Here is a 21,377-nt window from a genome sequence, read left to right on the forward strand (position 1 = left end):
GTGGTGATTCATGGAGAAATTATCTCGATGACAGTGTACCAGTTAATTTCTACCATCATTTTCGGAATAATATTTTACGTTTTAATAAAAGGTGGAACAAGTCGATTAAAGTTGAGGAAAGATCTTTTGGAGTTGGATTGACAACCTACTGGATAATTTGTATTCGAGTTAAAACCCAAGTTCGTTATTTTCGTGAATATGGTGTTGGTACTAGTCGAAGTCGTGCTTTAGATACTAGTTCATATAGACTCTACAAGTATTTAAATGAGCGATTTGCTCGATTTATTCTGGTAAGTAAGATTTATTTCGGTTTTTCAATAAATGATGATTACCTAATAAATCTTTTCTTTCCAGCCATCTCATATTATTGGATTTCCCAATATAAGAGGGCATTGTTTTTTAATTTCAGCGATTTTGCCTTTGTTTCATTCCTTCCCATTCGTTCATAATCTTATTGAAGTATTTGGAAAGCTGTCACTTCGACGAAATCATGGTGAACAGATTACGCCTCCGGATCAAAGAGATGAGATTGAGGTTCCATATTACTGGACTAATTTATTATTCAATTTGTATTTGAAGTACCATAAGGTTTCAATTTCTGGGGTGTTAAATTTGGAAAACGCCAATCGTTTGGCTATGAGGCTGATGAAAGCTCCGGTGGTATTTTTACCATATATCGGTGATAAAGGTGTTGTAGAGCTAGATCGCCTATTAATTAGTGGTTTGTGTTCATCACTTCGTGATTATTGTAATAATTTTTATAACGAGCCTGGAGGATTTGAGAAGACAGCTTTCTCCGATATAATGTTTAAATTGAGCTCCGAGGATGTAATATGGCAGGAAGAATTCTTTCTTCAATTTAAATGTACTTATTATTGTAGGCGTTGTACCTCAGTTTGTCCTGATCAACGTTTCAGAGTACCAGTTATAAATTTGTGTCCTTTTTACGAGGTGCAAGAGCTGTTGGACGTAGTTGAAGCTTTACTATCGTGTCAGGAAATCATTTGTACTAAGGAATTGAATGGTTTTCAATGTGGTGGAGCAATTCGAAAGGTTACTACTGGATTTATAACAAACAAGCCAAAAGTGATTTGTTTAAGTGCTCCAGAGGGACTAAATTTTGAAAATATAAAGATACCTGAAGAGATATATCTGACAGTTGATGGCGAGAAAATTTATTATGAAAGGTTGGCCAGTAGCAACTGTTTTAATTGTTGGAAATCCAAAAATGATAAGGATTATGGCGCTTTTTATCACGAGTATGAAGAAGGCGACAAGCTAACCGGTGGTCATACGTATGTTACAATGAAGACTACCAAAGGATTTTATGAGATTAATAACGGTATGTTATTTACTTTAGATACTCGACTGTTTCAGCGAATAACCGCTGGTTCAATTCATTTCTTTCAAAGAAAAGAGTATGGTGTTTATCTGTCAAATATTAATATTGATCATGTATATTTGAATCCACATTATTGATATAAATAGAGAGAATAAAAAGAGTTTATTTGTAATCTTGTTGTATTTAGTTTATTAAAATTATATGAAACTTTATTTTAGTACAAGTAAGTTGTGATTCTCATTTATGATGAAACAATAAGCTTGGTGTTTATGGAGAAAGAGTTAATTCTCATTTATGAAGGTACTTTTGATCTCTAAGGTTTCGTACATTGGGATTTAGGGTGTGATGTAGAGTAGACGCGTTTACATTGCTTACATTGTTTGTGTTTACATTGTGAGGTGAATTGAAAAATTTTTTGTTCAACTGTTATCTTAAAACCATTTGCTTTTATCTGGTTATAGTCTTCTGAGGATTCAAGGTATAAGAAATTTTTTATTTCATCATTATTTTGAGTTTTTATCAATGATTTGTTTGTTGAGTTGTTTTTATACCAGGATTCAAGTATTAGTTGTGATTCAGAGTCATTTGTACCAGTTTGGTATAATACATACCAATCTAAAACTACTATTTGTACTCTTTGATCCATTATATTTTCAAGCGATTGCTTGATGTGAGTAGGAATTGGGGAGTTTATGATCACTTGCTTTTTGTATTTGTTCGTGTTGATATGGATTATGTCTTGTACAAACGGTTGTAAATTGTCAGGTATAGTCCAGCTTGTGTGTCTCACCAAAATCGCAAATTTGATCTCGAGGAGTTGTGTGTTGGTTGAAACAGTTAATTTGTTATCGTCTTCCATTTGTATTAATTCTGAGGCAGCACAACATGACGATTCAAGGATGTACAACGCATCAATTGTCTTTTTAAGATACACCAGAATTTTCATATCCCATCCATGAAGTATATCCATAATTAGATTGAATATCAGAGCAATGCCGCGTAGTGTTTTAGAGGTGATTCCTTTCTGGGTAATAATTTGTAAAGGTGTTTGATTAATCACAGTATCAAAAAGTGGTTTGTGTGTTTCCCAATTTTTCACACAGTCTATGATAAAATCATTTGTTAATTGATCAATTATTTTACTAGTTTTGAGAAAGAAAATAACGTCTTCCATGATGAGTTACGTTTGTTAGTGAAGGCACATGCTCTTTTCAAAGTGTTGAGTGCATACGATAAATCTTCTGATAGTTTGAATGGTAGGCATGGTGATAAGCGTTAAATAATTTAGATATTGAAAGTAAGATATATGTTTAAAATTGTTTATTTTAATCTTTATAAATCAGAAAATACAGTGTTACAATGAAAGATATTAGAGGTGATATTGAATAGATATGTTTAATAAGAATTGTTTAACTGCCAAGTGTTAAGGTTACATTTTCTTTGAGACTGAGACAATTCTGACTGGCGAGTATGTAATTATCATTTATTAGGAGCATACGAGCCTTAAAAAGGTTAGAATAATGGTGTCCACATTATGTTGTAGTAGACATAGTCTACATTGTTCATGTCTCTGTTCACTTCTTCTTTAAATTTCGGGCATGAAATGTCAAAGGCTTCATGAGGACCTCTGCATGAAGGGCATAGAGTATAATTGCTTTTACAAGACGCTTTCTTGTGTAGGCCCGAGCATTTCAAACATATTCGTTGACGAGCTTTACATTTCCAGTGGCCACATTGACCACAGACATAGCATTTCCGAGTGTCAAAATAGTCAGCAATTATTAGATTCTTTTTTCTACACCAGAATCTCGCTTTTCCTTCGTCAGCGATGTAATCTCGAATTTTAGGATCAACTGAAACACAGATAACTGTGTATTGAGTTCCTTTTATCTTATAGAATTTGAAAAGCTTGAACCATAGGTCAGTGAAATTCTTGAGATTGAAGTTTTTGATTTCTTGTAGTAGAGGATTGATTTCATCTTCAGTGATTGGAAAATTTATTTCAAATTTGATGATGGGGCGACGATACTGTGCTTCGCTGACTTCCAATTGTAAGTTTGAGCTTTTGAGTACCTCAATAGCAATTTTACGTTTAGGTTCATCTTCCAGAATCAAAACCGCATGAGACTTCTGTTCCTCTAACGATATTATTGTACCAAAACTCTCTTTTGCTTCTTCTACAATTGAGAAGAGCATACCTTCTTGATAGTCTTTACCAGAGACGTAAACTACAAATTTTCTCGCAATTGGTTCCCAATTGTAAACGTTGTTCGGAGTTGTTGGCTTGTGGAGACGTATATTTTTTGGTTTTACGATATCGTATATCTCCAGGGCTCTTTTGCGTTTTGCAGCTAGAGTCGATGTATGGATGTCAGATTGAGAGACAACAGAACCATCATTGGTTATTGAATTATCATGTTCAGAGGACAAATCATCTTCTTTATTTTTATCAGGGTCGACATCATTAGATTTATCATGGTCAGGAACAATTGGGTTGGTTGTAGTATCATTATTAGTACTAGCAGTAGAGTTTCTATTGTTGACCGCTGCTTGTCTAGCTTGTATGATCGCAATAACTTGTTTTATTTGTGGGATCATAAATTCATCCACCAGTATTTCTTTCTTAGTTTCTTGTCGGAAAACGACAGTTCTCATCATTTGAAACAGGTTTGTTGCTTTAACACCGAGTGGGTTGAGAGTGTTGACTGTGGTTTTAAGATCTTCGTGGGCAGGTTCATTAATAAATAAACTCGAAATGAGTTTAACCAGGGGCTCAATTGTCTTTTTGTCTATCTTGTTTTTATCTGAGGACATCTTGCAATCTTCATTAATAGGGAGCAAGTTCTGTTCACTAGATAAAAAGGTAAAAAACGAGTAAAGATGAGTGGACGATTTGAGTAACAATGTGAAAGTGAGTGAAGTCCTGAATCTCACGTTGGTTTTATGGAGATCTAGGGAGTGGGTCAAAAGGTATTTCCACTTCCGTTTATGGGGTGTTTTTCGGACTTTATTAAAAAGAGCTGTGAACAAATAAGATAAGACGGAACAATTTTATATGAGTTAGTTTTTAGGTAATTTAGATGGGTTGTGTAAATTGGGCACTGAGTACAAATAAAATACTTTATTTGTGTTAAACTAAAATCATAGACATGTGCTTATTGTAAAGCAGGTAATAGGCCATGTGTTTTTGAGTATGAATTAGTAAGTTTATTTAGTATGTATAATTACCTTGATCTTTTTGGATCTTAAGGTCGTTAGATTAAATATAATAATTACACGTAATATTATATTTCTTTAGATTTAATTAATTTAAACAATTAATTACATTAAAATTTTGTAAACAGTACAAAAACAAAATACAGATATTTGATCCAAAAGTATCCGATATAAAATATCTAAGTCTTTTTAGTATTCGTGAAAATAAAAATTTGTCTATTCATACGACTCTTAAAATTTTATGTAAATTTTGAACTTTTAATTTATTTCTGTAGCTCAATATTTCTTAAATTATTAATCTTTTCTGTGTCTAATAATCGAAATGCTAAATTTTCTCGAAATTAATTTTGTTGTTCGATGTTTTAATTTAGTCGATCTAAAACAATGATATTTTGAATTTCTAACTTAATGTGTTTCTTTACCTCATCATATGTTTAGTGAATAACTTACCTTGTTTGGTCAACTTATCTGGAGATTTATAATTGTTATTGGAATGAGAAGCTTTCCAATAACTTTGCTTGATGTAACAGTTTTAAATGTTATCCTTATCTAATCAGTACTTCAGATTTGCTCAATATCGGCCTCAAAAAACATGAAAAATTTCAATTCTATTGCAACTTTTTCCGCACTGATAACAGTCAAAACATTCCTTGATTTCATTGATTCGAGTGAGATTGTTGATTTGATTTGATTTCACTTTGCTTATCTAATGTATCATCCAATTGATACATGTAATGTTGTCATTGATACAATAATAGAATCCCTTCCCTTTTAGATTTGCTATTTTCTGGAAATGATAATTTTAACTTATCAAGTGTTGTGAAACTCATACAACACTGAAGTTGATGGATATGAGTTCACTCTTTGTTTACTAATTAAAAATTTGAGATCTTTGAATAATCAATAGATTTCTTCAAGTTTAACTGAAAAATTAGACGTACAGTTTCAGGAACTCTACTGTTTTGAGTTTCAATATCAACATTTGTCCAAGACAGTTGATAGTTATGCCTGATAAAAAAACTGATTTTGCCCTGCAAAAAGAACAAAATCAAGAATTGAAATTTTTGATTTTTTATAAAATAAAACCTAAAAGCAGCGAAAACGAATCGACTTTCAACTGCTAGCCGGAGTCGTAGTCATTCTAACTACCATTATTTTCATAACTTTGTAACTATTAATATTGAGTTGTTAATGGATCAGAAGAAAGGGTTTTAGATTTCGCGGGAGAAATTAAGTCTTATTTAAGAGGAGATCTAAAGAGGATTTTACACAATTGGTTTCTGATGTTTTCTAGCTTTATTTAGCATTTATTCAACTGAATAAAGAAATAGTACAGGATATTTTTTATCTTCATTTTACAAGATAAAGACATTAAATCGAAACACAAAAATAGTAGAAAAGGCTGGAATTAAGTTAGAAGAAGGTTTTCTAAACAGATTAACAAACCATTTTAAGGCAAATCAATTTCTGGTTCCTTTTTATGTTGAGCCTCATACCATGATTTTGCGATTGTTCTTTTCATTTCATCATCTCCTTCTTGATACATTTTCTTCATCAAGCTCATCAAAGCTGTACTTGGATCAGCGTCAGGATCTTCTTTGTCCTTCTCGTCGTAAACAGTGGTGGGCTTGCTATACTGAATGTTACTCCAGTTGGCTTCTCTCTTTTTCTTCAGATAAATAACAATCTTTGACTTTGTTCGCTTAAAGTAGCTTTCTTGGGTGTTAATTTTTTCATGGAGTTTAGTTAAAGTGAATTTGTAACGGCCGAGAACAATTCGGAAAGAACTTTCATCAGGAAATATTAATTTGATTGAGTGATCCTCAAATGGTTCTTTAACATCGTCCAAAGAAAGGTAAATTTTGACAAATTTGTCAGTCTGATCCCAGGCAAAGTTCGACAAAGGAATCAATTCTGCTTCAGTCGGGATAGTTTTTGTAGCTTTATTTGTAAAAGATTTCTTGAGAGCTTCCAATCTTGACAATTCAGTACGTAACAATCTTTTGGTTGACTCTCTAGAGGCATGGTTGTCCAAGATATTTTTAATCTCAGAATAGTCAAGTTCAATCTGAATAATAAAGAAGAGAAAAAGATTATTAGTTGGGTAACGCAACAAAAGACTTGCAATTCCTAACAAAAAAATAAAAATACAGAGACAAAAATAAAAGCAGATAATTGAACCCGTTAGCTTTAAGATACTTACGTTTACCATCAGTGGTTCACTCATCTCACCGAATTAGTAGTATTAATTAGTCGTTTGGTCGATCAAATTAATGCAAAAAAAACAGACGACAAAACACAGTCAATATTATTGACTCAATAACCAGAAGTTCTTGATTTTTCTCGATGTTGACCATAAGATTGGCATAGATCCGCTCACATGTAAAAATTCTATCATGCTGCCATCTGTTGGTTCAATTTAATCCAGCGAACTTGTATCTGAACATGAACATGAACATGAAGCGAACATGCGATCTCAGCTATCTTGCTTCGATGTTAAATAAACTATTATATTATTGAATAAAAGCAATCATCCGAACTAATAGCATATTAATTTAAAGATAACTATTAACATATTTTGATTAGTCATTTAACCAAAGGTAGCTACTTTAGGATCAACTTTGAAGCCTTATGAGCCAGCAACTACCAAACTTAAAACTTCATCTCAAGAACTTGGAACAAGCTCAACTACAACTCGATCAACTGATCTAATCACAACCAGCATGAATCCCGAATCATCAATTGAAAAAATCGATATTTAACTTGGTGACTTTAAAATCAATGACAATTCTGATCCGAATAGACCCAAATGACCAGCTTGTATAATATTTCAACGCCTGTTGACCAACTTAAGCTTCCGCGGACTTTATATTGAAAAGTGCAATAAAAATTGACTGATTAATGTGAACTCCTTATTTACTTTACTTCAATGAGTTTTGTTATGATCAAAACTAATGTTACTCTTTTAATTAGAAAATATCTTCTTTAGATAATATTTTCTTCCATAGAATTACTAGATATTTAATAATTGAAAATTAAATTCAGAGGAATATATTGATGATTGATTTTTATGAAATCTTCATTTCAAATTTATTCAATCCAAACGAGACATCGTTGCATTTGATTAAAATTTGCATTATTTACATAGATGAACAAAATTTGGCAAATTATTACAATTGATTAGATGGAAGCAGACAGAATTATAAATTGTTTGACTTAAGATATCCAAAGGTTTTCCTGAAGATGGTTAGTAGATGATTAAGTTAAAAAAGTATGAATAATTTTATGATGTACCTCATTTCAAGGTATCCATATTTTACAACATAACAAGTATGATGACGAAGTTAGTGATGGACTGTTCTTACAATAAACTCATCACAAAATACAAAATTAGCTAACAAAAGCTTCACAATTCTGTGTACAAATAACAAAATACAATAAATGCTTTCGATCATATTTTCATCTTAACAAGAACAAAATAAACTGAGACTGAACCAACAAGTAGATATAAGTCATTTGATAAATGTAATCAGACTTAATGAACTCAAATTGTTAGTTTATGTATTTCAAACTTAACAGTGAACGGGAAAATATTCAAAGGCGGTAGCTGTCATATTGAGTTGATCACAAATAACTGACGCTTGTTTCTTCGAAAATAGTGTTCATGATTAATCACCTTATCTCCAATAGCAGATGGTTCAAATGATTCGATTCTTTCCATCCCTGTAACCGAAACAAAATCAGCCTTGAAAGCAAAAAGCTGGATCATTTGATCTGAAAGATAATTGATTTCTCTCCGATGACAATGAGACTTAAACTGATCACAAATTGTTAATTCAACCAGGACCATTTAAAAGTGAGGTAAATTAACTGTTGGTAACTAATGATCCATCATAATGAGGATTGGTAAAGATTGAGGGATCATTGATATAACGAATATTTCGGTTAGTTTTTTGTTCCAGATATTTTTTCTCATTGCTTTCAATGGCAACTTCAATTAATTTCAAGATCTCTTCAAAGGTTGGTCGACTTTTTGGATCCTCAACCCAACACTCTTTCATAACGGAATACACTTCAGGTGGACAATGCTCAGGCCTAGGTAATCGATAACCAACTTTGAGATAATCTTTCATCTTCCAATCATCAACATCAGGATATGGAATGTCACCTCGAGTCAATAATTCCCAAAGTAAAACTCCATAAGACCAGACATCGCTTTTAGTGTCATAATTGCCTCTTTCCAGACTCTCAATGGCCATCCATTTTCGAGGTAAAGGTTTTCTAAAATTATCAGCATCTGAATAATAACTGGTAGTATAAACGTCTCGAGATAAGCCAAAATCAGCAACTTTAACAGTATGATGTTCATCAACCATGCAATTACGAGCTGCTAAGTCTCTATGGACAAATTTAAGTGAAGCTAAATAAACCATTCCTTGAGCAACTTGAACGCCAAATTGAATTAAATCAATAACAGTGAATTCCAGGTCTTCCCGTTGAATGTATGATCTTAAATCACCATGTTCCATGAATGGAGTGATTATCATCGGTGAACCATCAAAATCAATTGAAACACCAATCAAAGACAATACATTTTCATGGCAAAACTCTTTCATAATGAGACCTTCAGCAAGGAACGCTTCACCTTTATCTTGTGATAAAATACCTCCTGAAAAAAAAGATGAACAAAAAACATTATTATTAACATTACTATTAACAGTCGATTTGTCAATTACTTTTTTGATAAGTTAATTTGAGTAAATCAATATTTTTACAATTCAATCAAAAATCGTTTCGCTAAAAATGAATTCAAATTGTATGGTTAGAAGAAAATGTTTCCAACTTTCAGACAACATGTCAGATTGTATTCAAGGATTTTTTACCAACACTGATGACAGAATTAAAATAAATTAATGTAAGGTAATGTTCATCATTTCCAACCAATCAATTTAACCAGTTTGATGGAAAACTTGAAAAGCTAAAAAGCCATAAAATTGCAAGCCATCAAACAAGCTGATTTTAGCTGTAACAATTTAAATGAAAATACGATTAACCAAGGAGTAGTCTTGAAATGTCTAACCCTGTTATTTACATTATAATCAAAATAGCAGAATCCGAGAAATGATTACAGAAAGTTGTAAAAATGTGTTTCCTATCATGTTTTGGTTAATGGTTGACGATTGATTTAGCAAAGTGATTGTTGATTGAAAAGTTGCCAAAATATTACAGATTCACTTTCAAACTTACGATCTGTTTTTAGTGTTTTTATGGCAACTTTGATTTTATCCTCTTTATTTGGTAGCTGAAGGTAACCCTTAAAAACAAGGCCAAAGTTTCCTTGACCAATGACCTTTTCTCTGGTTAAATAGTCTCGACTAAATAATATGCCATCAGCTTGTAATTCAGCCTGTTTTTGAGGTTCAATAACAAATTTGATCTCCTCTGATTGTCGATCAAACAACAAAGGTTGACCAGAAATCCTTCCATCAGGTCCATGATACTCTGTAAATTAAAACATAAAAAACAAAAATAAGTAAATTAATCATTAAATAATTAGATAAAATGGGCAAATTTCAAGTTCATTATTGGCTTTGATACTTGAACATAACTCAAAGTACAACCGATAAAACAAAATCAAATTTGTAAAGTTAAGAGAAAAGTGAAAAATGTTAATCTAAATCTGTGCATAATTAAATTTGCATGAGATCAAGTAAATCATCATAAACATTGGTTAACCTTCAAAGAAGAGTGTAATTATTAATAGACAATTAAAGGATTCCTAATAAGGTTTGAACACATGAAGACATGTTGAAATCAATTATTTAGTCTAGTACATTTAAATTAATTAATGCAGATTCATAATGATGAGAATAGCTGTAAAAATCTTCAAGTATCATTAAATTGTAAACTATTTTGTTAATTTGAAAATATTTGCTCTAATTTGACAGTCAGTAGAGTGTCAGTAATTGAAAGTTTCATTAATCAAATGATTCTTCAAAGGTTGGTTGATGTCCATATTTTTGATAATTTCAAATGAGAAGCAACATTTTCCACGAATTCGAATTGCATTCAATATTTCAATATTTACCATAATACAGTTAATAGCTGAACGTCAATGAGTGTAATAACAATCAACATTAAATTTTGAGTGAAACAAAATCAAGAAAAAAAGATATTTACATGGGATAATTTAAGATAATCAAATGATAGTTACTAATGCAATTTAACTAGATTAGGTGAATACAATAAAATAAAAATTGTGAAAAGCAAACACAAAAAAAGACTAAACATGGCCATGATTTAAATGAGACTGTTAAAGTTCTGGTACCATTCTGGTTAACAATAAATTGAATCCTGGTAACACACATGCAATGAAGTAAACATTTTTAGAAGTTATTAAATGATTAGATGACTAACAATTAATGGAAACAATATCAATGAAAGTGAACCAGAAAAGCGGATAAAGAGAGGAACCAAAAATGATTCCTAAATAATGTGTTTTGGGTTTACGATGATTAACGGAAATAAGTTGTTTAACAAAAGCCTAATAACAGTCTTTTTGGGGAAGACCAATTGTGGGTTATGAGAGAGGCCAAAAATAGACAAAGAATGACAAAAGGTACATTATAATGAGTTTAGGCCTGACTCAATAGACAAATGTGTGTTTTGTAAACTCATTTATTTATAGACTTGACTTACAATGAATTATAATTAGGCGAGGTTAATCAAGTTTTTCACGGCAGAACGGACAAGTTGGCCTTGGTTGGAGACAAGTTTGACAAATTGTTGTATTTACGACTGGATAGTGATTAAGTCAATATGAATATGTTTGAAGCTAAAGCTCAATATAAGCTCAATGAGTTGAAAATTGCAGGTTTTCAATTTGAAGATATTACAGAGGAAAAGCAATCAATTAAGATTTAACCATTGAACCCAACTCGGGTAAATTATATTAAAATAAGGGTAATAACCTTAAATTAACCTCTTCAACAAATTGTTGAATTAATCGGTAAAATTTAGCCACAAAATGTTTAAATTGTTTTAAATTAATCGAAATGATAATTGTGTTTTTAAAAGAAGTGAAAATATCTTCTATGGTTCAACCAAACTAGATCAGTTAATGGTTTTTTGCCTATTTTTAGGTAATTGTTACGAATGTAAATTAATTAAATTATTTGTTTCTGCAAATCATAGATTGCTATTATTGTTAGTTAGTTTGGTTGAAATAAACTAACAGTAAACATGGTGAATTGTCAGAAGTTGCTGATTTAGCTAAAACATATGATAAAATTTGGTTGGGTAAATGTTGACAATGTAATTAACAATTTCAGGGTATAAATTGATTTACCAGATTGTCATCTTCATCTTATTGGAAACAAGTTTGTTCACAGGGTTAATTTCCAATGAAAATGAAAACTGGTTAATCTGGTGAGAGGGAAGAAATTGTAAGCTACAAAGTCGGAAGTGATATCTCAAGTGGCTTTTATAAACCACCCTAGACTTTCATAAGATTGATCAGTTAATTTGATATTGTTTCATGGTAACGTAATAGTCAAGTGTAAGTTAGCATTTGAACAAGATTAATAACAGAAAGTTAGATAAACCTTGTATTTCAATGGTTTTACATTTTCTAGGGAAATAAACATAACTTGAAATTGGATTTAACAAGATTTATAAGATAGTTAAGAAGGATTAAAAAATGAGGTAATAATTTACCATTTTGTGAGCCTTGTCTTTGAAATTGACCATTTTCAGATCTGAAAGTAACTCCTAGGGAAGGTGGAGGTCCTTTTTTACTCAACAGGTAACCATTGCGTTTAAGAAGATACATCATTATTAATGCGATCACCACTAAAATAGCAATCAAACCAACAATAAATCCTGCGATGGTTGTGCTCGATGAATCTTCTGGTTCAATGGGAACCATTCCGATGAGAGCTTGTTTGCTTCCAGCAATTACTGATATATTCCAGAGGGAAGAGGTTGGATCACCGGGATAATCATTTAAAGGAATATCACATGTAATTAGACTATTATCAATGGATCGTAAATTTCCACATTCCAAAGTTGCTCCATCCAGTTGGTTTACGAGTACAACTCTCATTCCATAACCTGTACTCAGATGTTGGCCCATAATTTCGAGAGTACGACCGCCATCATTACCTTGAGTGGTAACAATTTTATTTGAAAATTTAGGATCTGGATGGTAGACTAAAATAAAATCAGTTTGTATAAATCTATCAGATCCACCATTGGCAAAGGCTATTGTTGCTGGTATTGAAGCTTCAAAGGAAATATCAGATGGCATTATTGGACTAGGACAGATAAGGCAAGAAGCATTGATTAGTGTACAATCACTTTCAAGGATGAGAGGTGATGATGCTCTGGGAACAATGGCATTGATAACAAGGCGAGGTTTGAATAAACTATCAAAATGGTCTCCAAAGACTGAAATATTAACACCGGAGGTTGCACTGGTTACATTAGGAGAAATGGATGAAAATGATGGATCAAGAAGGTAGGAAAAATTAATTTCTGGTACAATTAATGCAGAATCAATTTTAATTTTAACTGGACCAGTCAGCTGGTCTGAAGCTATGGCTGGACCTGCAACACAATGTATAACTGAGCTGTCAATGATTTGAATAGATGTACATGGAAAATTTGCCAAAGCTATTGATATGTTTGACCCAATATCCAAATTTTCTCCATGAATGAATACATCGACCCCACCAGCTAAAGGAGAATATTTGGGCTCAACATTTTTCACACTTGGAGTCAAAAATTCGAATTTTTCTGAGCTAGTTGCACTTCCTTGGATATCATAGGGTTTTCGAGAGGAAATGTCTTTGACTTTCAACTCTATTGGACCTGATTTAGCGACTTCTGTAGATCCACTTATGGCACATATGATTTCTGTATAATTCCAGGATCTTATTGAACATTTTAATCCTGCGACTTTTATTTCATTCTCAGTATTTTGAGTTTCATCATGAAAACCCAAGTCTATTCCTTTAACTTTGACGACAGTTCCTCCAGCAGTTGGCCCTTTCCGAGGTGAGAATGAAGTTATTCTTGGTTCACAATAATTTTTACCAGCAATTTTACCATCATCGAGAACACACTTTTTACCATCCCAAACACATCTGACGGTGTCCTTACCTAGTGATTCAATACAAGATCCACAATCCTGATAGAATAAACATGTTTTTATGGGAAGTTTGATCAGCGATTTATCAGAGGCGAAGAAAATGTTTTCTTCACTAGCGTCAACCACAGCACCAGGTTCGATGGAAGATTTGCTTATACCAACTGAGAAAATATCACGACCACTGACAATCTTTTTTATAAATCCATTTTCTGTTCCAACAAATAAAGCTTGCCTAAGAGGAGTAGTTGGACCTTGTAACACTGAGACTAAACTAGTTAATCGATGTCTATCACCGTAAACAAGAAGCCCATCCAATGGTTCAGGCACTTTGATGAATTTGTTGATAACAGTGCTACATGTTTCTAATTGATTTTCAGTACATCGAGAACCAGGTTCAGATAATGATTCAATCATGGATCCGTCTCGAGTAGAATAACATTTACGTTTAGCTTCATCAAACAGAGATGACAACTTGGAAATGCCAAATGCACAAACCCGCGTTTCTTGATGCCCATTAATAGATTGGCTTTTTACTCTATGATTTTCAAAAGAGATAAATAGGGCATTTGGTGACTGGTGAGAGGTCACAGAATCAGCAAAAGTGTTCCGTAAATAGGTATCCATTTTACCAATAACTGCTGTGGTTGCTTTAGTTTGCTCAGAGCATTTAACTTCAATCTCACTATAGGAGCCAAAATAGTAATCATTTGTACACACACGAGCCACTTTCGTTACAATTCGATCTCCTTTTAAAGAGTTAGGTTCCGTTTTCACAAAAAATACGTAATCTCCATCTTGAAATCCATATATGTAATTCAATGGAAACGAGGTTTTGTAGTTGTTTCTTAAATCGATGGCGGTAAATGCAGATTTGGTATTTACAGAATAATCCAAATTGATTTGTCGAAGTGAACTGACTAATTTTCGATTGGACAAAGTTGGTGGACTTAGATTGACTGGACGACCATCATAGGCGTGAGCTACAAAAATATGAGTTGTGTTGCCAGCAGACACAGGAACAACAAAACTACTTGATCGAGAGGCAACGTAATTTGATACTTGGCTAGGTGAACCAATAAGTCGACCTTTCGTTAGATCAGATTGTCGAAAAATATAGCACATTCCTTGATTGGTTGAGTAACAGGCAAATATAGTTGTTTCAGAGCTAACATTGAATGGAAACAAATTTTTACAGTCAGCTTGCATGATAGAACGAGCTTTGTTTGAAGGACATGGCTCAGGATCAGGTGGACACTCTGGAGAATCCTTTAAGATTTGAATTTTAAATTCTTGAATAATTTTCAAGCTATCAACATCAACTTTGATAAATTTATTTCGAGCACCAACAAATAATTGATTAGACGTGGTTAAAAGTAATTTCTGGATAGATGTTTCAAAATTAACACTTAAATATTTGACATCTGATTCACCGATGTTTTCTTTGTGAATCTGTGCATGATTAAACTCTGACAAACATGAAATAATTAATAAAACTAGAAAGATGGTGACTTTCTTGGAACAAAAGTTTTGAGAAAGCCTTAGTATAAAATTGATGATAGGTGAACAATGAACATGGTGATGGTCAAACATGATTAACAATAAAAAATAAAGGTTGGCTTCTTTTTTCTTCTCCAATCAATGGAGAAAAAAAATAGAAAAGCTCAATTCAACAAAATGAAATAATTATGATCACGGCACAAGCAGAGACACATTAAACGTAAAAACAAAGTAATGGAAAGCTTTTCCTTAAAGCCTTGAGAATTATAACTTTCAAGATTACATCGAGAGCAGTAAGTTGATGATGATGGTGTTGGTAATGTTGCTGGTGATGGTTAAAATGATATGATGAAGATGATGATTGGTAACGGGTATAAACTTTTGTTTGCTTGTTATTATCTTTGATCAGAGTCAAAATATACCAGACAATAACTAAATAAAACAGAGTATATTAATAGAGAAGATACTGGAGTAAGGTTGAAGATCATAATTGGTCATTTAAATGGCGAAACCAGCAATCGAGTGAAAAATAACAATAAGTAAATAGTCAAAGCTCTTGTAGTGTTTACTAGAAGTCAAGTAAGTTTGTTTCAACAAAGTTGCAAGCAACAGTGAAATCCTGATCCCATTCAAGATACTGAGAATCGGATACTTTTGGATAGCTATCTTTTTCGTTGAGACTTCAACTTATCAAACAGTCACTTTTTAATTAAATTTTACTTGGACACAATGATTAATTTAGGGTTGAACTTTTAATTAACTTGGCACAAACAACTTGAAAGATTAAAATCAGCAAACAAAAGGATAAGCCTCAAACAAAGTATCCGATATCCAACAATGATATGTGATATTTTTGTTTTGATTTTTCTTGAAAGACACACCTTTAAGTATGCGTCATCGTGTGAAGGCAATGATTTCTTTCGTTTGAAAATCTTAGGAATGCAAAGATGTAACCCAGACCAGGTAATTGATAAAAGCCTACATCTTTATCTCCCAAGGAAAATTTATTCCTGTTGCTGGCCAGGTTAAAAGGTAAGAGGTTAGTTTTCCTTTGACTCTTTACATCAACTTTACGCTTCTCTTTAACCTGTTTCTCTTCTTTTATCTAATTACAGGCTTGTGTCTCAATATTTTACCCGAGATCATGTTTATTATTCATTATTAGTCAAAAATAATGTTGAGATATAAATCCTTTGTATACCAGGTATTATTCAGCTATGCTGTTGATGATGTTTCTTTCACTTAAATCCTGAGATCGTGACGGCCGCATTTACTCATCAATTTGGATTGCTCTTTTGTTTCAAAACAATATTTCAAAACAAGTATTGAATGATTTGCTAATTTTTCAACGATTCCGAGTTTGTTGGCTTTAGTAAGGTGATTGAATTAACCATGATTAATCTCAATATTAAAGATCGTGGTTTGTTGATTAGGAAATTTGTCAATTAGAGCTTGATAAATATGTTTGCTCAAATCTGTTTATCTTCATGTCTTCTGCATGTTAAGAAAATTGAAAATTGTTTATCACGCTGGTCATTCACAGTTATCTTGATATCGACTCTTCAAAATACAGTTTTATAGAGTTCAAAATATTGATTTAATTTTCCACTATTGATTTTGTATTACTAATTGTCTGCGGCAAGTTTATCCGTTTTTCAAAGTATAACATGGACTGAATACGTGTCATATTTTTAATCAAGTTTTCACTATTCATCTTATGAATACGATTTAAATTTTGAACCATTTATCCATCAATTTTTAAACTTAACTAATTTTCTCATAAACAGTTTAATCAGCAACAAAAATTTGATTGCTATTAAATCATATTTTATTTTTGACCTTCTGAATAGTCGTCTTTGAATCACATATTCATGAAAATGCTGAGTAATTGCGTCAAATTACAACAATTATTTGCAAGCTAGTTTGAATTAATTTTGAATTAAATACAGTTTGTATTTAAGTTTTTCACGTTTAGTGGTATTTGCAATCACTAGATGTCACTAGTGCATAGTTTATTCTTTCAAGTTGAAAGTTTCAACTTTGTTGTATTTTGATTCAATTCAATTGAATCCAGAGTTTCAGCCAAAAATTCACCTAGTCAACCGTTTATCACCGAGTTATCAACAGTCTCGGAAAAAATGAACTACTGTATCACAGATCAACCATCAATCTGAGAAAATTCGACATTGATTGAAATATTACAACCCAAATTGTTATATTATTATTAATACATGCATATTGAATATATGAATGCTTATGTTTTGCTGTATTGCAGGTGAACTTTATTGTCAACGATTCTCAGTTTGTAATTGCTAATACAAACCCTTGCTATGAAAAGTTGATGAATAACTTAAAAGTATAAAAACATGTACATTGTCCATGCGACTACTTGCAAGTTGTTAGTTATGTACTAGCTTCAATTTTTTCAGTCCATTTACAATTATTAAGCAGTTCTTATATTACAAATGAGTAGCATTACTGTACTGGCATTTTCCAGAATATACTGTAAGAAAATCATTAATAAACATTAAATGATGGAATTTAGGTTCTTTTATTCCAATGGTGTAAAACTTACGAAAACAAACAGATCCCTTTCGATTTTATTAATAACATCGCCGATTCTGATTCCGGTTCCATAAATTGCGATCCGATCCAATACTTTATGCATCTATTGTCGTTTAAATTGTTTCATAAATTGTTAAACATATTGAAATATAAAAGTTCAATACTTACATTTAATTTTTCCTCGTAACCGGCTTGACATTTGTGAATGATCTTGGTCAAAAGACCATGAATAATATTTGGCTGTAAAGATTGGTTAAATTAGAACTAATATTCGTTCCAAGCTATTATAATTTGAATTACTTACACGGTCAACAAATTCACCGGCAAAGTAGATAACAGATCCAATTGCAGTGATACAAAAGAAACCAGCGAAATAAAATGTACCAATTATATGTGAAGGATAGGATGAGACAATCGCCATGAAGATGACTGTATCAGCCAAAAAGGAGACGAAAAATATACAATAGAAGACCAGATATCGACAGTCTTTCATTATTTTATCATAACAATTTAAATAGAATAACAAAGAACGGGTTAGATGCTTGAGGCGAGATTCACTTATTCTGTCCATAGAGTTGACTTTAACCACCATTTCATGAACACTCCTCAACCGAAAGATATACCAGGGAACCATTACAATAGATTGTCCCCCAACATTGAGTAGAGCCGTGAATGACATCCGAGCAGCAAATGTTTCCATAACGATCCAGAAAACACTTGTTATAAAATAAACTGGATTTGAGTAGAAGAGCGGATCAAAGAGACGAAAGCTTAGCATAATGACGCCATTAGCAAATTTATTGAACCTCAACATGCGAGTCCAGTTAACAACGTGAAAAATTAATACAGGCTTCATAGCTTTGCACTGTTTAGGTGTAAGAAACAATAGCTTATGGTCAAATCCATATATTTGGATGATTCTTAGGAACTGCAAATCCATGATATAACCAGCGTCTTCAATGTAAATGGCTACTTCACGTAGTATACTCAACACTGTGAGCAATAACAAAGTCAAAAGGGCGACTTCTTGTGAATATGATTTTCCATGAAATGGATTGCCCAAGAAGACGGTGACCAGTTGATTATCAGCTGGCACAATAGCAATTATGGTTATCCTCAAACCGACAAATATGAGTATTGCACGACCTAAACTATTTTTCCAAGTATAGTCTTCAAACTGGTAATCACGGCGTGACTGGTGGTATCCTCGTCGAGTAATAAGTAAACTACGAGCACATTTTTCCATAATTGTAATCGCTTTACCAGCATATTCATCAGCATCAATTTCATCAGGTAAACCAATCAAATATTTAAAGCGTTTGACCAAATCTCGTTGAGTCGGTTGAGCCTCAATTGCTTCCTCCATTATTCAAATTTTGTTCATCAGCGATAAACATCCATCCAATTAACACGAGATTTCCGATTAAATATTAACATGGTTAGCTTAGTTTTCATTAAGAATATCAATAATTGTAACTGAGACGAGGCAATCAACAAATAATTAACCTTGATAAGTAACGACATAGTTTACAAGACAGCGACGAAAACAAAACAAAAGCATGAAAACAATGAAAATGGTTAAGAGACGCTATTCCTACGCATAATGAGTACGAATAGACTTAAACCCAAAGAGTTGCTTCGATTATTGGTTAAATATGTTTTCATTAACGACAATTCAATATAAATTTTTACATTATTTTCACTATTAACCGATTCCCAGGGAATATAGTTAATTTTTTTATTATAAAAGCCTGTTGCTTAATCAAAAATCAAATGGGATTCAGGTTGCTTGAATCAATCAATGCCTTTCAATCACCTTGATTTGATAAAGAAGCTGAAGAAAACAAAAATCGCATGACAAAAGTCACAATCATCATTGGTACAAAAAACCTTCATATTGAAGCTGTGAGATTATGAGGCAATCGATGATGTCTTTTGTTTCAGGCCAAATCAACTAATAATGGATTAAATATTAGGGTGTTCGGTAATGTGTTGACCTCAATATGAAAAATAAATTATTTTTTCAAACTAAAGAGTTCAATCACTTCTTTGTGAAGTATATAGAGTCCATCTAAAAGGATTTTCAAAAATTCCGTCGGCATGCCTATTTTTTGGTTCTCTCTGAAAAGTACCCTTTTCTCTTTTAATGATGCAATAACGCATTCTTCGCGTAGTTTATGAAGTTTAAAAGTGTTATATTAATAAACAGGACTCTATTTATTGAATTGGAAAGTGACAGTCCATGATCGTAAATTTTTCGCGAAATTTTTCTATTCAACACTTGCACCTTCATCAAACTCCTTTGCTTACTAAACACAAATCTGCATGGATAAATCTTATTAACAGATTTAACAGGTGAAAATTGCGGATTAAAGGCTAAAACTTTTTATGATTTCAAAGGACAGATCATGAAAAAATGTTTAGCATTAGAAATTTTGCAAGCCAGCATTTTCATTTGATTTTTGTGGTCACTCAAAGAGAAATTACCGATTTACAGTAGCGCATCCGCAAAATGACCATAAACGGCTGACCTTTAGATAAAATCGGACTTTTTTACCTCATTTAATAGCTGAATGCTTGGAGATTTCAAATGTTTGCACAATGAGCCGCTTCTTAATACAGGAAGGTCATATTTGACCTTTGAGTTACTAGTATTCAGGCGTAAATCGATTTCAGAACGCAATTTGGCCTGATAACTCGACTAAACGTTGATCAATGCTGACCAAACTCGTTAGATATTTGTTATTAAGTACGGAGAATCAAGTCAAAATGTTAATCTTTATCAGAATTCAGAGAAACTACCTCAGGTCAAAGCATTATCGAACACCCTAATAATTATCTAATTGGCATAAATCATTAAACCTGTTGGCCTTTTTGGAAAATTTTTCGGTGGATGAGTGTATTGATACTTTTCAACACATTTAATTATTGAAAAAGATGCGCTTAATAGAAAGTAAAAGTTAACTTTGACTACAGTGTGGACGAGAATAAACATTAAAGATTTAAACATTAATTCAAGGAAGCAAACTAATAATTTGAAACTTTATCAATATTTTACTTGTTCAGGTGAAAACAGCATGCAATACAGTGGCTGTTCGGGTGAAAATGAGCCCTTTTGATTGGTTATTACTCAATCATTAGTGATCTAATCTCTCTTGATATTGAGATGTTCCATTATCGAAATCGTTAACTTTTTGGTTTTACTCAGTAGTAAACTGTTATCTATCCATTGAAAAATATTTAAACACCCAACGAGGACGCATTTTACCTAGCTATTTATATAGATACGAAAAGTATTTTGACCAGCAAGGAACCAAAAGGGAAAAATTGAAGCTGATCGCAGATCATACCTGGAAGCAGTATAAAGAAGCTAGAAACAACCTAGCAGCTGTACATGATAATGACCTAAAGCGCTGGGCTTGTACACAAGCCAAAAAGGTGAAACTTGAAGGGTTCAAAGCCAGTGATACCTGGGTATTAGAATTCAAGAAACACAAAATTGTTGCTAGAAAAGTAACGATTTTTGTTACTTATGAACATGAATTAGATAAAAAAGGTAGCAGACAACGCTGTCTCTTTTGTATTGGATATAAGTGATAATGTACT

The 21,377-nt window shown here is 32.4% G+C and overlaps 3 protein-coding genes and 1 long non-coding RNA gene across 4 annotated transcripts; 1 reads left to right on the top strand and 3 right to left on the bottom strand.

Annotated features, from left to right (window-relative positions):
- Nucleotides 1–5,835: 5,835 nt before the first annotated feature.
- Nucleotides 5,836–6,931, bottom strand: LOC107359419 (calcyclin-binding protein). The gene is made up of 2 exons (XM_015925904.2): nucleotides 6,762–6,931; nucleotides 5,836–6,626 (listed from the first exon to the last, which is right to left on the bottom strand). Exons 1-2 carry the CDS (start codon nucleotides 6,783–6,785, stop codon nucleotides 6,009–6,011), a joined length of 642 nt encoding a protein of 213 aa, XP_015781390.1. The 5' UTR covers nucleotides 6,786–6,931; the 3' UTR covers nucleotides 5,836–6,008.
- A 688-nt stretch (nucleotides 6,932–7,619) lies between these two features.
- On the bottom strand, nucleotides 7,620–15,785 carry LOC107359841 (hepatocyte growth factor receptor). The gene is made up of 3 exons (XM_015926423.3): nucleotides 12,275–15,785; nucleotides 9,806–10,060; nucleotides 7,620–9,227 (listed from the first exon to the last, which is right to left on the bottom strand). Exons 1-3 carry the CDS (start codon nucleotides 15,297–15,299, stop codon nucleotides 8,425–8,427), a joined length of 4,083 nt encoding a protein of 1,360 aa, XP_015781909.2. The 5' UTR covers nucleotides 15,300–15,785; the 3' UTR covers nucleotides 7,620–8,424.
- Nucleotides 15,699–17,053, top strand: LOC107359842 (uncharacterized). Its single transcript, XR_001568166.3, has 2 exons — nucleotides 15,699–16,238; nucleotides 16,322–17,053. It is a non-coding gene; the product is annotated as an uncharacterized LOC107359842 (long non-coding RNA).
- Nucleotides 17,054–17,380: 327 nt separating this feature from the next.
- On the bottom strand, nucleotides 17,381–19,367 carry LOC107359447 (uncharacterized). The gene is made up of 4 exons (XM_015925921.3): nucleotides 18,076–19,367; nucleotides 17,940–18,011; nucleotides 17,782–17,874; nucleotides 17,381–17,709 (listed from the first exon to the last, which is right to left on the bottom strand). Exons 1-4 carry the CDS (start codon nucleotides 19,135–19,137, stop codon nucleotides 17,650–17,652), a joined length of 1,287 nt encoding a protein of 428 aa, XP_015781407.2. The 5' UTR covers nucleotides 19,138–19,367; the 3' UTR covers nucleotides 17,381–17,649.
- Between the last annotated feature and the right edge of the window lie 2,010 nt (nucleotides 19,368–21,377).

This window comes from Tetranychus urticae, chromosome 2 (genome assembly GCF_039701765.1).
Source record: "Tetranychus urticae isolate SD_2017Ah chromosome 2, NJAU_TeUrti_SD_1.0, whole genome shotgun sequence".
Classification (NCBI taxonomy): domain Eukaryota; kingdom Metazoa; phylum Arthropoda; class Arachnida; order Trombidiformes; family Tetranychidae; genus Tetranychus; species Tetranychus urticae.

What these genes read in the sequence shown, in the direction of transcription:
- LOC107359447 (XM_015925921.3), bottom strand. Translation starts at nt 19,137, where the DNA reads ATGGAGGAAGCAATTGAGGCTCAACCGACTCAACGAGATTTGGTCAAA. An exon ending in CCGGTGAATTTGTTGACCGT is followed by an intron (nt 18,012 to 18,075) that starts GTAAGTAATTCA and finishes CAATCTTTACAG; the next exon opens with CCAAATATTATTCATGGTCT. An exon ending in GTTACGAGGAAAAATTAAAT is followed by an intron (nt 17,875 to 17,939) that starts GTAAGTATTGAA and finishes AAACGACAATAG; the next exon opens with ATGCATAAAGTATTGGATCG.
- LOC107359841 (XM_015926423.3), bottom strand. Translation starts at nt 15,299, where the DNA reads ATGTTTGACCATCACCATGTTCATTGTTCACCTATCATCAATTTTATA. An exon ending in AAGACAAGGCTCACAAAATG is followed by an intron (nt 10,061 to 12,274) that starts GTAAATTATTAC and finishes TTTAATTTACAG; the next exon opens with AGTATCATGGACCTGATGGA. An exon ending in AAAAACACTAAAAACAGATC is followed by an intron (nt 9,228 to 9,805) that starts GTAAGTTTGAAA and finishes CTTTTTTTTCAG; the next exon opens with GAGGTATTTTATCACAAGAT.
- LOC107359419 (XM_015925904.2), bottom strand. Translation starts at nt 6,785, where the DNA reads ATGAGTGAACCACTGATGGTAAAC. An exon ending in GTGAACCACTGATGGTAAAC is followed by an intron (nt 6,627 to 6,761) that starts GTAAGTATCTTA and finishes TTTATTATTCAG; the next exon opens with ATTGAACTTGACTATTCTGA.